At 52.1% G+C, this 15,299-nt stretch overlaps 1 protein-coding gene across 3 annotated transcripts in view; it reads left to right on the top strand.

Annotated features, from left to right (window-relative positions):
• ADISSP (adipose secreted signaling protein) overlaps positions 1 to 15,299 on the top strand; it is a 150,380-nt gene that overhangs the window by 27,029 nt on the left and 108,052 nt on the right. For all 3 annotated transcript variants that reach the window (XM_073343070.1, XM_073343069.1, XM_073343068.1), the window contains one exon: positions 9,748 to 9,844. In XM_073343070.1, coding sequence (XP_073199171.1) covers positions 9,826 to 9,844 — 19 coding nt within the window. In that variant the 5' untranslated portion in view covers positions 9,748 to 9,825. The remainder of the gene's footprint in view (positions 1 to 9,747; positions 9,845 to 15,299) is intronic.

Genomic DNA, 15,299 nt, shown 5'->3' with positions numbered 1-15,299 from the left:
TGGAGTGCCCCAAGGGTCGGTCCTGGGTCCTGGGGCCGGTTTTATTCAATATCTTCATAAATGATCTGGAGGATGGTGTGGATTGCACTCTCAGCAAATTTGCGGATGATACTAAACTGGGAGGAGTGGTAGATACGCTGGAGGGGAGGGATAGGATACAGAAGGACCTAGACCAATTGGAAGATTGGGCCAAAAGGAATCTGATGAGGTTCAATAAGGATAAGTGCAGGGTCCTGCACTTAGGACGGAAGAACCCAATGCACAGCTACAGACTAGGGACCGAATGGCTAGGCAGCAGTTCTGCGGAAAAGGACCTAGGGGTGACAGTGGACGAGAAGCTGGATATGAGTCAGCAGTGTGCCCTTGTTGCCAAGAAGGCCAATGGCATTTTGGGATGTATAAGTAGGGGCATAGCGAGCAGATCGAGGGATGTGATCGTTCCCCTCTATTCGACATTGGTGAGGCCTCATCTGGAGTACTGTGTCCAGTTTTGGGCCCCACACTTCAAGAAGGATGTGGATAAATTGGAGAGAGTCCAGCGAAGGGCAACAAAAATGATTAGGGGACTGGAACACATGAGTTATGAGGAGAGGCTGAGGGAGCTGGGATTGTTTAGCCTGCAGAAGAGAAGAATGAGGGGGGATTTGATAGCTGCTTTCAACTACCTGAAAGGGGGTTCCAAAGAGGATGGCTCTAGACTGTTCTCAATGGTAGCAGATGACAGAACGAGGAGTAATGGTCTCAAGTTGCAGTGGGGGAGGTTTAGATTGGATATTAGGAAAAACTTTTTCACTAAGAGGGTGGTGAAACACTGGAATGCGTTACCTAGGGAGGTGGTAGAATCTCCTTCCTTAGAGGTTTTTAAGGTCAGGCTTGACAAAGCTCTGGCTGGGATGATTTAACTGGGAATTGGTCCTGGTTCGAGCAGGGGGTTGGACTAGATGACCTTCTGGGGTCCCTTCCAACCCTGATATTCTATGATTCTATGACCATCCCTTGCCTTTGCACAGCTATCAGTAACATGGACCTTGAATCACAAAGCAATTGTGAGTTTACCAGTGATTCAGTCAGACCAGGACCCAGGAGTCCTGACTCTTAGTCCTGTGTGCTAACCAGTGAGCTGCAGCTACCCCCACTAGATGATGATGATATTATTATTATTTTTAATGGGAGCTGTGAGGTTTTAGGTTGTGGCTGCGATGAGCAGCTACAGAGCTGAACTATCATTCCGGACTCCTGCTTCTGTGTCCAGCTTGGTCACCTGTGGCTTGCCGAAGTTCCCGGTGAAGGTTCTGTGTCCGACGCCTTGTCGGAGGGCAGGATACTGGGCTAGGTGGACCGTCGGGCTGACCCAGGCTGGCCGTTCTTCTGTTTCTTGGTAACATCAGTGGGATTTGGTGCTCTGTTTTTTCAGGTCACCTTTCAGATTCCCATTATCTCCTGCATAATTGGGTATAATTGTGAAACTGGTCTCCCAAGTGGTGTTAAAACAGAGCCTGTTAGCTTGGAGGATTAATGAGAATGTGCTGTCGTTTGGGGGTGGGGTGGGAACAGGCTCCTAGCTGAGAACGTGCGTGGCACACCGTGTGCGCTTTAGGAACATGTTGCCATGGGTTTGCTTTGTGAGCTCAGCTGTAGGAAGTATTTGAAAGTTCATAAGACGTCTCAACAGCCTCTAGTAAATGTGGATGGGAGGAAGATGAAAAGGAGACAGAGGCTGAATTAGTCTCAACAGGGGGGCTGACTGATTTGATTCAAGGACTATTTAGCGCCCATGATTTCAACAAGGAGAAGATGTGAAACTAGAAATGAATGAGCCAGAATTGGTGTGTCGGATATTTGGCCTCACTGGCTGACCAAATAATGAGGGGGATGGGCTATTCCACTCACCACTCCCTTTTTGGGTCCTTAAAGAAAGACTTTGGGTGGGTGGGGGGCGGAATAGGAATAGAACAGATGGAGGCTACTAGAGGGAGCTTCACCAATTGGCTGCTCCCCACACCTGGGCTCCCAGGTCTTCATCGGCCTCATCCTGCTAGATAACCGGGGCAGAGGCAGGCACCCAGAGGACATAGCCACGGCTGCCGGCTCCAGCAGAGTCCCAGACCCCACCTGGGCTGAGATGGGATCTGACTTGAAGAGGAGCAGCAGCAATGGCTCCAGCTCATCTCGACTCACTTATCTCGTCCCCCCTCCAACCCTGAACAGTTATTGCCACCTTTTGGTTCTACCTCCGAAACCATCAGGCAAGGGGCTTTTCCTTCTGAAACTCTCTCCGGCTAACGGAACAAGGGAGGGTGTTACAACGTAAGCTTGACTCAATACTTTCCATTTCAGCAGCTTTCCCTGCTTTTCCTTCTCTTCTGTACCTTGAATAAAAAGGTTAAACGGGTTGGTAATGGTACTAAGCAGGCTGAGGGCTGTGTGAGCCAAGCCCTGGATCGTGATCAACACTATGTAATGCCAGGCAGTGATTAGGTTACCACCTTTGGCCCGTCTGTTTCACCTCTGCTAATACATGAGCTCCGTGTTTTTTACAACTGTGGAATAACAGGCATGTAAAATGAATAACTCGCCCTGCAGCAGTGGTTTCTGTGCCTCCTGTCGCACCAGGCTGGGCCTGGCTCTCCGCTCTGGGCATTGGGACCGGGCGAATGGATGTGTCACAACCGAGCATTCAAATTCAGCCTAGCTGCCTGCCTGGCATCATGAGCAGCACTGCCCGCTGTGCTCCAGGTCAGAATCCCTGGAGCAGGGTGCTGGGTCCAGCACATTAGCTAACTCTGCAACCCCTCCAACCTACTCCCCTGATAGGGTTGCCAACTTTCTAATCGCACAAAAACGAACACCCCTGCCCCGCCCCTTCTGAGACCCCACCCCCACTCCATCCCCCCTTGCTCTACTCACTTTCACTGGGCTGGGGTAGGGAGTTGGATTGCAGGAGGGGGTGAGGGCTCTGGGCTGGGGCTGTGGGGTGGGGCTGGGGATGTGGGGTTTAGGGTGCAAGAGGAGGCTCTGGGCTGGGGCCGAGAGGTTTGGCGCATGGGAACAGGCTCAGGCCTGGGGGAAAAGGGTTGGGGCAGCTAGTTGGGGTGTGGGAGGGGTTCACTTTTCAACCAGGAATTCTGGTCAAAAACTGGATACCTGGCAACCCTACCCCCTGGGATCAGGATAAACCGAAATAACACAAAATTTCCCTAAAATAAAACAATTTATATATTAAAAGATAATTTCCTAGGGCTCTGGGTATGGATCTCTTATTCAGGTTGCTGCTATATTTGCTGCGTTACTACAAAGCATTGGTGTTCATCTTTGATGGCTAAAGGATTCCCACTACAGCATACATGTAGACTGATGACTGAGCCTTTGATGGGTAATGGCTCTGATTGGAGTTACTCATTCACTAGGTGCACAATGAACTGGAGGGAGTGGGCAAGAGACCTGGGCCTCGGTGCAGGGAGCACAAAGAAGATCTCTACTCAATGCATGCTAGTAAATGCAACGTTGGGGCGTAAGAGAAATGTATTGGAGAACAATACAGCACAGTAATCTAGTGCTGCTGTAGGAACCAGTGTTTGCCGCCCTCGGAGGTGCTGTGTTCAGTTCTGGGCTCCCTGTCTCCAGAAGGCAGGGCAGGAATAGAAGGCGGTTCAGAGATGGGTGATGAAAATGACGAGGGGCATGGGAGGAAAGAGAGTGTCCCAATCATTTTGCTATCCTGCAAAGAGACGCCCTGATAAAGGTGTTGCACTTTATATGAAGGTTCTATTTATAAAGGGTTAATTAATGATTAACAGATGTTCTGTCAGTATGTTAGACATGAGTAGCATGTGCTAAAGATGGTTCTAACTATATAAGTAGAAGGTATTTGAGAGATCAGCTATGCTTATAAACAGTGTGGGTCTCTCGCCTCTTTAGGCTAGCTCAGACTAGATGAACATAATGGTCCCTTCTGGGCTTAGCATCTTTGAGTCTATATCGATTTCTTGGGCTCCACAACAATTGATTCATCAGTTATGAAAAGATCTACTAATCAGGAATTTACTATTTATAGTAAGTTTCCATTTATAAAGTGTGACTGATAAAAGGATCCAAAGGGATACGTAGTCTAAAGGGGGAAGGCTGGACACTCTTCTTCAGCTTGTCTTATAATTCAAGAAGATCAGGAGGACAGTTGATGGTGAAAGGGAGCAAATTTTACAGCTGATCAAAGGAAATAGGTGACAGAGGATGCATGATAGTCCAGTGGAACTCATTGCCACCAGACATCCTGGAGGCTGAGAGCTCAGCAGGGTTCAAAAAAAGATGCGACCTTTATAGTGATGACAAAGTCCAGAGTTAAAACAGGAAGAAACAGAAACCCACGCATTTTGGAAGGGTCATAAATCCTTCTGCCTCAGGCCGTAAACCAACCTCTAGCTATTGGGACTTAAGAAACAACATCCCCTATAGCAGCGGTTCTCAACTGGGGGTCTGCTGCCCCCTGGGGGTGCATGAGCCCTTTCAGGGGGGCTACAGAGCCCTGCGGCTGGCCCCGAGCCCCAGCGCTGAAGCTGGGAGTGGCACAGGGCCGATCCCAGCGGCTCCCCAACCTCACCCTGCCGCTAGGAGTGGCGTGGGGCCGATGCTGGCGAACCTCCCTCTCCCCAGTCAGGAGCACGGGGGGGCGAGGGGGTGGAGCTGAAGCCAGGAGCTCCAGTGTCCCGTCCCCCCCACCCCCCTGAAGCTGGGAGCAGCACTGGGAGCCCCCCCATCCGTACACATCCCCTAGCTATCCCCTCCCTGCACCCTGAGCTACCCCCTTCCCTGCACACAGCCTCTAGCTACCCCCCTGCCCATGCACAGCCCCTAGCTACCCCCGCCTGCACCCTGAGCTACCCCCCTGCCTGCACACAGCCCCTAGCTACCCCCTGCCTGCAACCTGAGCAGTTTTTGAACTGAGTCCCCCCTTTGAGTTATATTTTTTGGTTGCGTCTCTCACAGCCCAGACAGGCTGGATGGCCTCCTGAGTGAGTTAGGGGGTGGAAGGGGTGCTCCCTCCCTGGACCCTGCCATGTGGAGCTGACTCGAGCCCCGCCAGCTCTTGTCCTCCCCAAATAGAAGTAAAACTATGCCTATCCCCAAGGGTCCCCCCCGGCCCGAAGCCCCGTGTTTCTCCCCCCTCTGCCAGGCCCTGGCATTTTTATAGCATGTTGAGGGGGGCCTCAGCAAGAAAAAGGTAGAGAACCCATGGTCCAGACTGATGTGTTTTGGTGCATTGCTAGCAGACCCTGGTGCAGACTATTGAGAATTTTTAGGAAAGCTCATTAAAACTTCATTTCTGTGCTGAATCTTTGTCCCAGCCCTAAACCTAAACTGGGCATGGGGCATTCAGCATGTAAATCTGTGTTTCATTTAAAACCCAGCTAAGCGTTGTTACTTTCCTCCAAGAACTGAGCTCTGTTTCCTTACAGGTTTGAGTTTCTTTAGCAGACGGGGTCTGTGTGTTTTGCTGGCTCTATGATGCTATTGGAAAATGATTTTATAAGAGGCAGGACAGGATCTGTTCATTCTTTCCCTTGCACTATGTGGATAACACGGAGATGTGTGATGTCACTCTCTTTTATAATCAGATCTAGGCCAGGCTGTATTGCATCTGGTGAATTAATTCACCTTTCCTGAGATTTGAAGCTGGATGACTTTGAGAAAGTTGGAACTGGAATCTGAAGAACTTGCAAGCTCTAAAATTTTTGGTGGTTTAAAAACTGTGCCGGTTAAAATCCGATTGCAGCAAACTTGCACAGCAAAGTGTGCTTTAGTCTGAACAGTGACTCAATAAAACTGATGACATGGGGCTCTGTGTCTTGAGTCTCAATTTCATAGAATCATAGAATATCAGGGTTGGAAGGGACCTCAGGAGGTCATCTAGTCCAACCCCCTGCTCAAAGCAGGACCAATCCCCAATTTTTGCCCCGATCCCTAAATGGCCCCCTCAAAGATTGAACTCACAACCCTGGGTTTAGCAGACCAATGCTCAAACCACTGAGCTATCCCTCCCCCCCCGCTATCCCTCCCCCCCTTATATTTCTATATAAGAAGTGCTCAGTTTACAACTAAAATAATTTTTTTTTCTAACTGCCAGCCCTGCCAACTCGGGCTGGGATCAGAGAATCAAGCTGGGTTTCTTCCTTCTCGAGCAGTGGTCCGGAAACTTTTTACCTCGTGCTCCCTCTTACCCATGTCCACGTGTTTCTCCCCCCCCCCCCATGGAGATAGGAGTGGGGTCACGGCTCTGGTAGGGGGGAATGTGGGCAGGGTTAAGGGCCGAGGCTGGGGCCACAGCTGGGGGCGGAGGCAGGAGCGGACCCCTGGGCGTGGGACCAGCGGCTGGGACCCCTGGAGACTGCTCTGGGCCCCAGCTGTGCCCCCTAAATGTTACTCTCTGTCCCCTTAGAGGGGCATGCCCCACAGATTGAAGACCTCTGTCCTAGAGCACAATGAGCAGTACCAAAGGTTCTGCAGAGCCACCCTTCAGTCAGCTCACAAAGACGTAATGGATTGTCCCCGTAACTGGAGAATAGTGAACAATTGTGTAGCGGCATGGGAAGGAATAAAATCTAGTTCCTTCCCCTGTGGTGGTGCTGGCTTTGGAGACTAGCAGGAGCACACAGCATTGGAGCAATCAGATGATTTGTGAGCATCTCCAGGGAACATGTGCATGGAGGAGAAAAGGTGCCTTTGACAAAGGTTTCTTAGTGTAAGAGACCTGGTGGGTTCCTCTGTTATGGCTCTCCCTTTGTCTCCTCCCTACAATAAAGAATTTAGTCTTTTCAGTCCCTCTCCATGTGGAAGTATTTCTAAGCTTCACTGTTCTGTTGCTCGTCTTTGACCCTTTATTTCTGCTCTATCCTTTTTGAGATAGGACAACCAGAACTGAATGCGCTATTCTAGTTGTGGACTCGTCATTTGATTTATACTCTGCTAATGTATAATGGTCAGGATTCTTTTTCCTAATTGCCCAAGGAAATCCCAGGTTCTCTTTAAAAATAGGCACTATATTAGCAGTGTGCCAGTCTTCAGAGACATTTGCTGTCTGAGTCGCAGTTGCCATACAAGGAGGTCTGAGTTTGCAAGTAATTTTTTTTCTGTTGGCTAGCCCCCCCTACTCCCTCCGGGATCAGATGATCAAGCTGGGTATTTTCCTTCTCCTGCGTCATCACCAGTTATGAAGGTTTTGCAGGTCAACGCTCCAGTGGGATTGTATAGACATAATTTTTGCCGTTTCTTGTTTGAAAAAGGGACCTTATCAGTGATGTATGCCGACAGCCCTTGGCCCTTGCGTCTGCTGTCAGGGCTGATCAGGCAGTTCGCTGTGCAGCTGGCTGGTGCCATGGAGATTGTGGTGGAGTGAAAGGCTTGTTTTGCCTTCTTTACAGCAGTGGCATTGTCCTGGAAGCAGTGGATGTGCTGCTGGCGAAGGGATCCCGGCGGCTGGTTTTGTTTTTAACATCACTGGCGTCTAATGGTCTCCCGGAGCTCATCTGTCGACCACGGCGATAGTCTTGGTCGGTGTGGTGGCGGGGGGAGCGGATGGCTTGGGGCCACGGTGTTGGTGGTGGGGGACGTCAGTCAGGAGATTGTACTCTTACACTAACTCATGGGGGTCTTGGCCGGGTATCTGGGTGGCTTGTTCTCTTTGGACAAGTTGAAAGTCCTAGGGAGGGTCAGCGGTCTTTGCGGGCGGGTCATCTAGGGTTGCTCGCTACCCCTCTGACCTCTGCCTGGGTGAGGCGTTGGTCGGACCAGGAGAGTGGTATGTTGGTGGCATCTCCAATATTCAGGCTTAGGCTGAAGATAGAATCCGGGATGTGTCCAGCTGCATGTGTAGGTCCAGAGGCCGCCTGGGAGAATCTCCTGGTTTCCATGTAGGCCGTGAGGCCAGGTACCACTGCATCGCTGAGATTGTCTATTTGACGGCTTGAGGACTAGGAATCTGAGGGCCTCAGTACTGTGCTGGGCAGCAGCTCTGTAAACGCCTCAGCTTCCCATCTGGCGCTCTGGACACCACTAGGAGTCCTAGGTTCCTCTTGTCCTTCGTCTGGCAGATCATATAGATGCACTCCAGTGTCTTTTTTTCTGTGATGGGGCCTCTTCTGCATTTTGAGGCCGGAGGGGACCGGGACAGCTACTCCACCTTGAGGTGGCATTGAACCACGTCTTGTGATGCAGGCAGGGCCAGGTGCTTCATCCCAAATGAGAGCATGGAGGGTGCTGCAGCATCAATGAGGAGAGAATGGGGGAGACGGGCGGTTTGACTAGAACTGTGGCAAAGCCCTGTTTTTATCTCTGATGTGTCTGCAAACTTTCAATAGAAGTGTGCTCTGGTGTCTGATACAAACTGTTCTGTGTCGAGACTGGAGAAATGTTGTAATGTTAAAAAAAAAAAAAAAAAGTGTGAATGAAACTGTAGCTGGTTCCGGCTGGGTGGGGGGGAATACATTAAGGATATTTTTTGGGGGGTTAAAAACCCAAGTGTTAGGTAAAGGCTGCGTTTTACACCATTTCTGGGAGATATATCAGTGCTCGAATTCTTGGGATACACCCCTGCTGTTTGAAACCTGTCTCTGGATAATCACACTCTCCTGCTTTTAGAATAGAAGAATATTTACTTACCATCGTTTTAGCTGTATGTCTCAGTGCTTTGAAAGTCAAGGTTGTACGGGCCCTCTCCATTATACAGATGGGGAAACTGAGGCACAGATGCTTTTTGCTCAGTGTCACACGGCAAGCTAGTTGCTGGGAATAGGTCTTCTGTCTCCCAGTTGCCTGCTCCACTAAACCAGGCTGCTGCCCTTCCTTTTGGAAGGAGATTGGTGTCCTTATGAAACGCTTCTACTTTTATATTGCTTGGCACGTTTATTGTTTGTATTGCGGTAACACCTGGCAGGCTCAGCTACGATCAGGGTCGGGTTGTTCAGAGTGCTGGAGGGAGGCAGCATAAGAGGCAGCTCCTGCCCCCAGAATCACAGTAGACGAGACACAGGGCGGGAGAAAGGAAGTGTGTTATGGGGATCCGAGGCCCAGAGGTTAAGTGACTCCCTTGGGGTCACCTGGGGAGTCTGTGGCAGGGCTGGGGACTGAGCCCTGTTTGCTGTGTGTCCAGCCAAGCCCAGAGTTTGTCACCCAAGTGGCTGAAGACGACAGCTTGAGGGCTGAAGTAGGTTCCAGGGTACTTATTTGAGTGCTCCTTTGTTTCCAAGAAGCAAGAGGATCTTTTAATTCTTATACGCTGCAGGAAAGCTGCTCTCACCATCCACTTCCCCACTGAGCATTGCTTAGCCTGCTTTAACCCTTGGGGTTGTCCTGCCTCAGCAGTACTGCAAATAGATAGAGCCTCTGCATGACTACAAATGCAGGACTGTGTTCAGCTGTATGTTCCAGGATCCAAGTTCCAGCTGGAGGATTGGATTTTACAGGGGATGTTCTGCTCTTGCTTCCACTTGTCTCACCGCAGCACTAGCTTGGTTTTCTGTGTGTCTTACCCTTGTCAGGTTTCAGAGTAGCAGCCGTGTTAGTCTGTATCTGCAAAAAGAAAAGGAGTACTTGTACCCCTGTCAGACGCTAGGACCCAGAAGAAGCCTTTTCGGGCGCTGATCGGATGCAGTGCTTCAATGCAAGACCTTCCTGCAGCCAGTGATTGGGTGATAGGTTGATTCTTCCCTCTGCTAACCTGTGGACCGTCTAATTCTGTCCCCTTCCCTTCCCCAGCTCCTGTTCGAAGAGGTCGCTTTGTGGAGGATGGCCTTCTGCCCATTCGTTTGAAGTTTTAACACACTTGTGGGATAGATGGCTGCAGCTAATAAGGGTAAGTTACCATGCTGCGGGGGCTCTCTGATCTGCGTAAGCAGGGACCTAGCTCCTGGTCTCTTGCAAGTTGAATTGTTTTTCTATGCTACTTGCAGAAACCAGGCTAAGACAGGGTGGGAAATTTGAAATTCAAAATTGGTTAGCCCTAGACGTCAAATCTTGTCTCTGATTTTGAAAGTTGAACTTCCCTTCCGCTTTAGATTTTAGAACTTGGACATGTATTAATCCTATATTTTGGGGAGGCGGGTGCTGGCGCTTCTCCCAACCCTTCGCAATTAACTACCGAGTCTGATCTAGAGCCATTTCTTCAAGCCGTGGTCGTGAGACGAGTCGCCTTGATCGACGCACCGTAACTTTGTTTGTGCGCCCACCTGGACATCTGTAGCTTCGATTGGGAGCTCTTGCAAGTGAAGCCAGGATAGGGAGGGGGAATCCGATGACATTTTGTGTCTTTGCTGCAACTTGAGCGACTGCCTGCGCTTTGAGTCTGCAGTGGGAATGAGTCTTGCTGCGGTACTTAGCCAGATGCAATCCAGGGGCTTGCCAGGGTACTGGCAATGCCTCCCTCAATCAGGGAGAGGGGCTGGGTCAATAAGTGAGGGGGGTGTGATGGGGGAGAGACAGGCTGCCTTTTCTCATTGCCGGTGGGGTTTGGCTGCAGGCTGGTGTATTTTCAGTCCATGATCCCAGCTGTCTGTTAAATGGCTTTCCTGTGCCCTGCTCAGTGCTTAGTCCGGTCCTTGCAATTCAGTCAGTTTGATTTTGTTCGTGCCAGAGAGATGACCTGGGAAGGAAGTTGGTGCTATGTACCCTGGGGCACCAGGGCTCGGGGCTCACAAAGACAGAAGAAGCTGTCTGTGGGTCTCCTTGCTTGTTTTTGTTTTAAAGTGCCCAGCGCGTTTCTCTCCTCTCCTTATCCTCTCGGTCTGGGAGTGAACTTGGACACTATCGGACGCCTCTATTGGCTGCTGGGGGCTGCTTGTTTCCCCCCAAAGGGATTTTAACCAGAAACATGTGAGCTCTTCCCTCCTGCACTGAAAATCTGCCAGTGCAGCTGGCTCTGGTTCCACTCTCCGTAAACTACTGAACAGTGGCCAAGCAGGGGATCCCGGGGCCAGTGCTGAGGGCTCTCCCTCCTTGCTGTGGCTACAGGGTTGGGATGCCTGAGACCCTGCCCTCCTCCTTGGGCTGGCTGCTCAGTCTGCAGCAGCCCCTGTTAGCGCCAGGACGCTTGAGGCTTTGCGGGGGGGGTGGGTTAGAGGAGACCCTCTTAGGCTGGTGTGGCCACTGAACGTTGAGACCCCAAAGGCTTCCTAGGCTGAAGGACAAACCTGCACCTTGCACCGCTGGTAACTATGGATGTCCCAGCACTGCCATCCTGCTCCGCTGGGAGAGGGGAGTTTAAAGGGGGGGAGTAGTGGGGGGCAGGGTCCTACCTTTGCTCCATGGCAGCCCCTTTGTTGGTGCTCTGCCAAGATGGCATTCTGCAGGCCGAGGGGATCATAGCTGGATCCCACCCTGCTGCTCTGCTTGGCCAACTGTCGCCTCTCAGTGGGACGTGTAGAATCGAAGGGGCTGTGTCACTAGGGAAGTGCTGAGCCTGTGTTCATGTGTCCTGACTCGCCGTGGCTGGGTGGGTCTCGTCCCCAACACCTAGTGGGGGCTTGTGGATGGGGAGAGGTGCCAATGCAGACTCGGGTCTGAATGAGCTACAGGGAGCTCTGGGGGTTCCCTGCCCCCCTGGAGATGATGGGGCTGGTAGTTACTAGCCCGCTGTTTGTTCTGCTGCTTGCTGTCCCTCTCACAACACCCTGTCCAGCCACCCCCTTTCCAGGGGAAAGGAACCATCTGAGGTTCCCTTGCGCTGCATTTCAACCCTGCTCAGCCTGAGACTTGCTTAGCCAGGCCGGGGGAGCCTCTGCCCTGGGCCTGGGCATAGCTGTGCAGGGCAGTGGTCACTAGGCTGGGCCATCTGGTGATAGACTACGGTGACCCTGCAGAGGAGAGGGTAGGTGAAAATCGCTCATGGTGTTGGCCAACTTCTCCCCTTCCATGGCAGATCCTAGAGTAAGATGCCTTCCCCCCAGCCCACCCAAAGGGATGTGAGAGAGATGCACAGCTAGATAATCTCTCTAATCTGGAGTGAGCATCTTTCTTGCTGATTCACGTTCCTGCGTTGCGAGGTATCTGCCCCAGTCCCTTTGCATGCAGGTCAGGCGTGCCCTGGCGTTTGCACCTGGCGGGGTTGCTGTTGTGGCTACGCAAGCTGGTTTTATTTCAAGTTCCTCACAGCTCAGCGTAGCCTAATTGCTTTGTGAGGAGCTGGACCTTGGCAGCCAGGTGCTGTCTGTGTTGCCGTCGTGCCTCGAGGACGCTGCTGTGATGGGGGCCCTGTTGCACTAGGCTCCGCTGCGCATGCTCACAGTACGAGAGTGTGAACTCCCTCTGACTATCTCTATCGGGAAGATCTGCTGCATCCTCTTGCTCTGAGACCGGAGCTGAAGTGACCTGCCCAAGGTCACCCAGGGAGTCTGGCAGAACCAGGAACTGGACCAGGTTTCCTGAGTCCCAGTCCAGAGCCTTATGCAATAGGGCACCCTTCCTTGCGGTCTGACTGCTGGGTTTGTTACAGTGTAGCACTGTCCGCATGCCTGGTGCTTTCTGGACAATGAGAGCAAGGTCCCTGCACAGAAGAGTTTGCCACCTAATGTAAATATTATCTCTGATTTTAATTCCTCCTTTTATCCTGAAAGATCCCAAAGCACTTTACCTTCTGGGATCACTTCCCACCACTGAAATGCAGTCACCTCTGGTGCTGGACTCAGGAGGTGTTGAACAGCACACAGCCAGCCTGTGGGACAAAGAGAGGACTAGCTGTCGTTGAAACTGTACAGTGAATCTAGTTACTCCGACTAAAAACACCTTGCTGTTGTGAAAGTGCCGGTTTTTTTTAAGAACCACAAATGGTCAGGGCCTCTGGTCTATATTTCCTCTGGAAGACTCCCCCAACCCCCTCCCAAGATTCCCTAGCCCCGTGCTGGGGCACTGCTTATGCTGTCTCGGAATGCCTCGTAACAGATACCCACTTGCTGCTGCACTGTGGGTTTTCCTAGGCAGTCTCCCATCTAAGATCAACTAGCCCTGACCCTGCCTGCTTAGCTGCTGAGACCTGCTGAGTTTGTAGCATGAGGTGGTGTGGGTGACTTCTGGGGTGAACCCACAAAAAGGAGAGGTGATGGGAGGCTGTAAGAGTCCCTGGATAGATCCATCCCAGCCCACCGCGGCTTGAATCTGTTGAGGGGCTATGTAGCAGACGCATCAATTCCTCCATAGCCGACGCATCTCCTTGGGAGCGTGGCATCCATACCCGGCCTCCAGGGCATGGCCATATCTGGGGATGTCCGCTACAGCCAAGTGTCTAGAAGCAGCCTCTGGATCCCAGTGATTGTGGGTTGGCTTTGTGTTTCCAATCAGCACTGCCACAGACTGCCCACTCTCAGCCCCACTCTCTCTGCCCCTCTGTGGCTGGGTCTTGGAATGAAGGACTGCAGAGATGCTGGGATGGATGGCCTAGTGGAGAGGGAATTAACCTAGGACCTGGGTTCAAGTCCTTGCTGCATCACAGACTCCCTATATGACCTTAGGCATGCCCCAGAGTGTTTCTCCCTCAGTTTCCCATCTGTACAATGGGGATAATAGGCCTGCCTCACAGGGAGGTTGTGAAGATAAATCCATTAAGGACTGAGGCTCAGATCCTACGACGATGGGTGTAAGTGGATGAGGAAGTCAGACCTGCCACTTCTCCCCCTTTCCCTTTTGTTCTGCCAGTTGAGCAGTGTGTCTGGCGGCTCCCCTCTGCCCCATCCTTTGGCTTCAGCATCCTTGTTTGGTGCCCGCGAAACAGCCAGGGAGCAGAGGCAATGGGTGCCTGTTACCCTCAGCCCTGGGTGGGCTGCGGGGGTCCCTTTCGAGGGCTGGAGTTCTAATTCCATTAATTCCCGAGTGCTGTACGAATCCTGCAGTGGAGGGAGCGGCACCTGATGCTGGGCGCAGACTCGTGCATTTGAAGCATTTGTTTTGAATGCAAATGGAAGCAGGGTTTTGCCAAGCGATTTTGGAGGAACAATGCTGCGTTAATTATTCTCACATTTTGGTAGTTGAAAAAGACTCTTTGTGCTTCAAAGGTTTTCTTTAAGAATGTAGCAATCTGCTCTGGCGTCTCTGCCAGCCGGGAGCCTTTGGGACGGCTGCTGTACGGTGCTGGGGCGGGGGAACAAACCTGTCACTCGACCCTACGCAGAGCCCCGGGCCTGGTGGAAGTGGAGGTTTCTCTCTGCCTCGAGAGGGTCTGTGCGCCATGAGTGCTGGGCTGTGGAGGGCATTAGGGGAGGGCATGAGTACTAGATCTTCCGCTGTGCGTAACCACTGCCACCGTCCCGTGTGGAGCAGGAACGTCAGGGACCCCCCCTCTGCACCTTGCCCTAGGCTTGGCTACTAGGGCTCCGTTCATGGAGAGAGGTTTTAACCAGTGTCTCTCCCCCTATCCATCCCATTGTCTTTGCATCAGGGCATCGCCTTGTTCCTGGGGCGAGGAGCGTGACTGGCCATCACGGTGTGGTGTGCCCTGCGTCTCTTTCCTCCGGTGGCAGAGGAGGCGTTTCCCATGGCCCAGGTGCGTTTCGTGCCCTGCGTGGGTGCCCCGAGGCTCATGGTAGCAGAGGAGCTGGAGCTGCAGCACTGGCCCTCCGCTCCGTAGTTTGTGGTGTAGAGGGTCATCTTGGGAGGGCAGGGCGCCAGGCAGAGGAGCAGTTGGCTTTGAGGACAGAGGGCTGTGGAGGAATGCTGCTGGCTGCTCTTAATCAGCTGCACGTTTTGGCATTTTAGAGCTGTCACGAAATACGTGAGTTGCAAATGTAACAGCGTTGGGGTGGGGGTGGGCAGCTCTCAGCCAAATAATCTCACCAGCAGAACCACCTCCTCCTCCCGCCAAACCTGGGTGTGGAGGGGTTAGAAACGCCCAGCCGGCCAAGCGTTCCCTTCTCCAGGAACACAGTTCACAAAGGAGGACAGAGCCCTGCAGCTCAGTCCCTTTCACGGGGCCTCCCACCCTCCGGGCCACGCATCTTGGCAAGCAGGATGTGAACAGGCAGAAAGAATTCCGAGAGGAACTCCCCAGGAACCCGTTCAGCCGCATGGTCCTTTGTGACTTCAGCCAAAGTATCTGGCTCCCATGCCAGACAAAGATGCTTGGCTGGAAGGGACGCCTATTCTGAGCTCATCTGGGGAGGTCTGTGTTCCGATGGCCTGTTAAACACGTATCTAATCAGCTGGTCTCACATGCTTGCAAGCCAATGGGAGCCGGCTGTTTGGCGTAATCCATGTGCTGTCTTCCCACAAGGTTTATCTCGTACGTGGCCCAATGGCCTGAGAGAGGAGGCCCCCACAAAGCCAGG

Source organism: Lepidochelys kempii, chromosome 4 (assembly GCF_965140265.1).
Source record: "Lepidochelys kempii isolate rLepKem1 chromosome 4, rLepKem1.hap2, whole genome shotgun sequence".
NCBI classification, from domain to species: domain Eukaryota; kingdom Metazoa; phylum Chordata; order Testudines; family Cheloniidae; genus Lepidochelys; species Lepidochelys kempii.
Note: the sequence above shows the minus strand (reverse complement) of the source record. Positions and strands in the feature narration are given on the sequence as shown.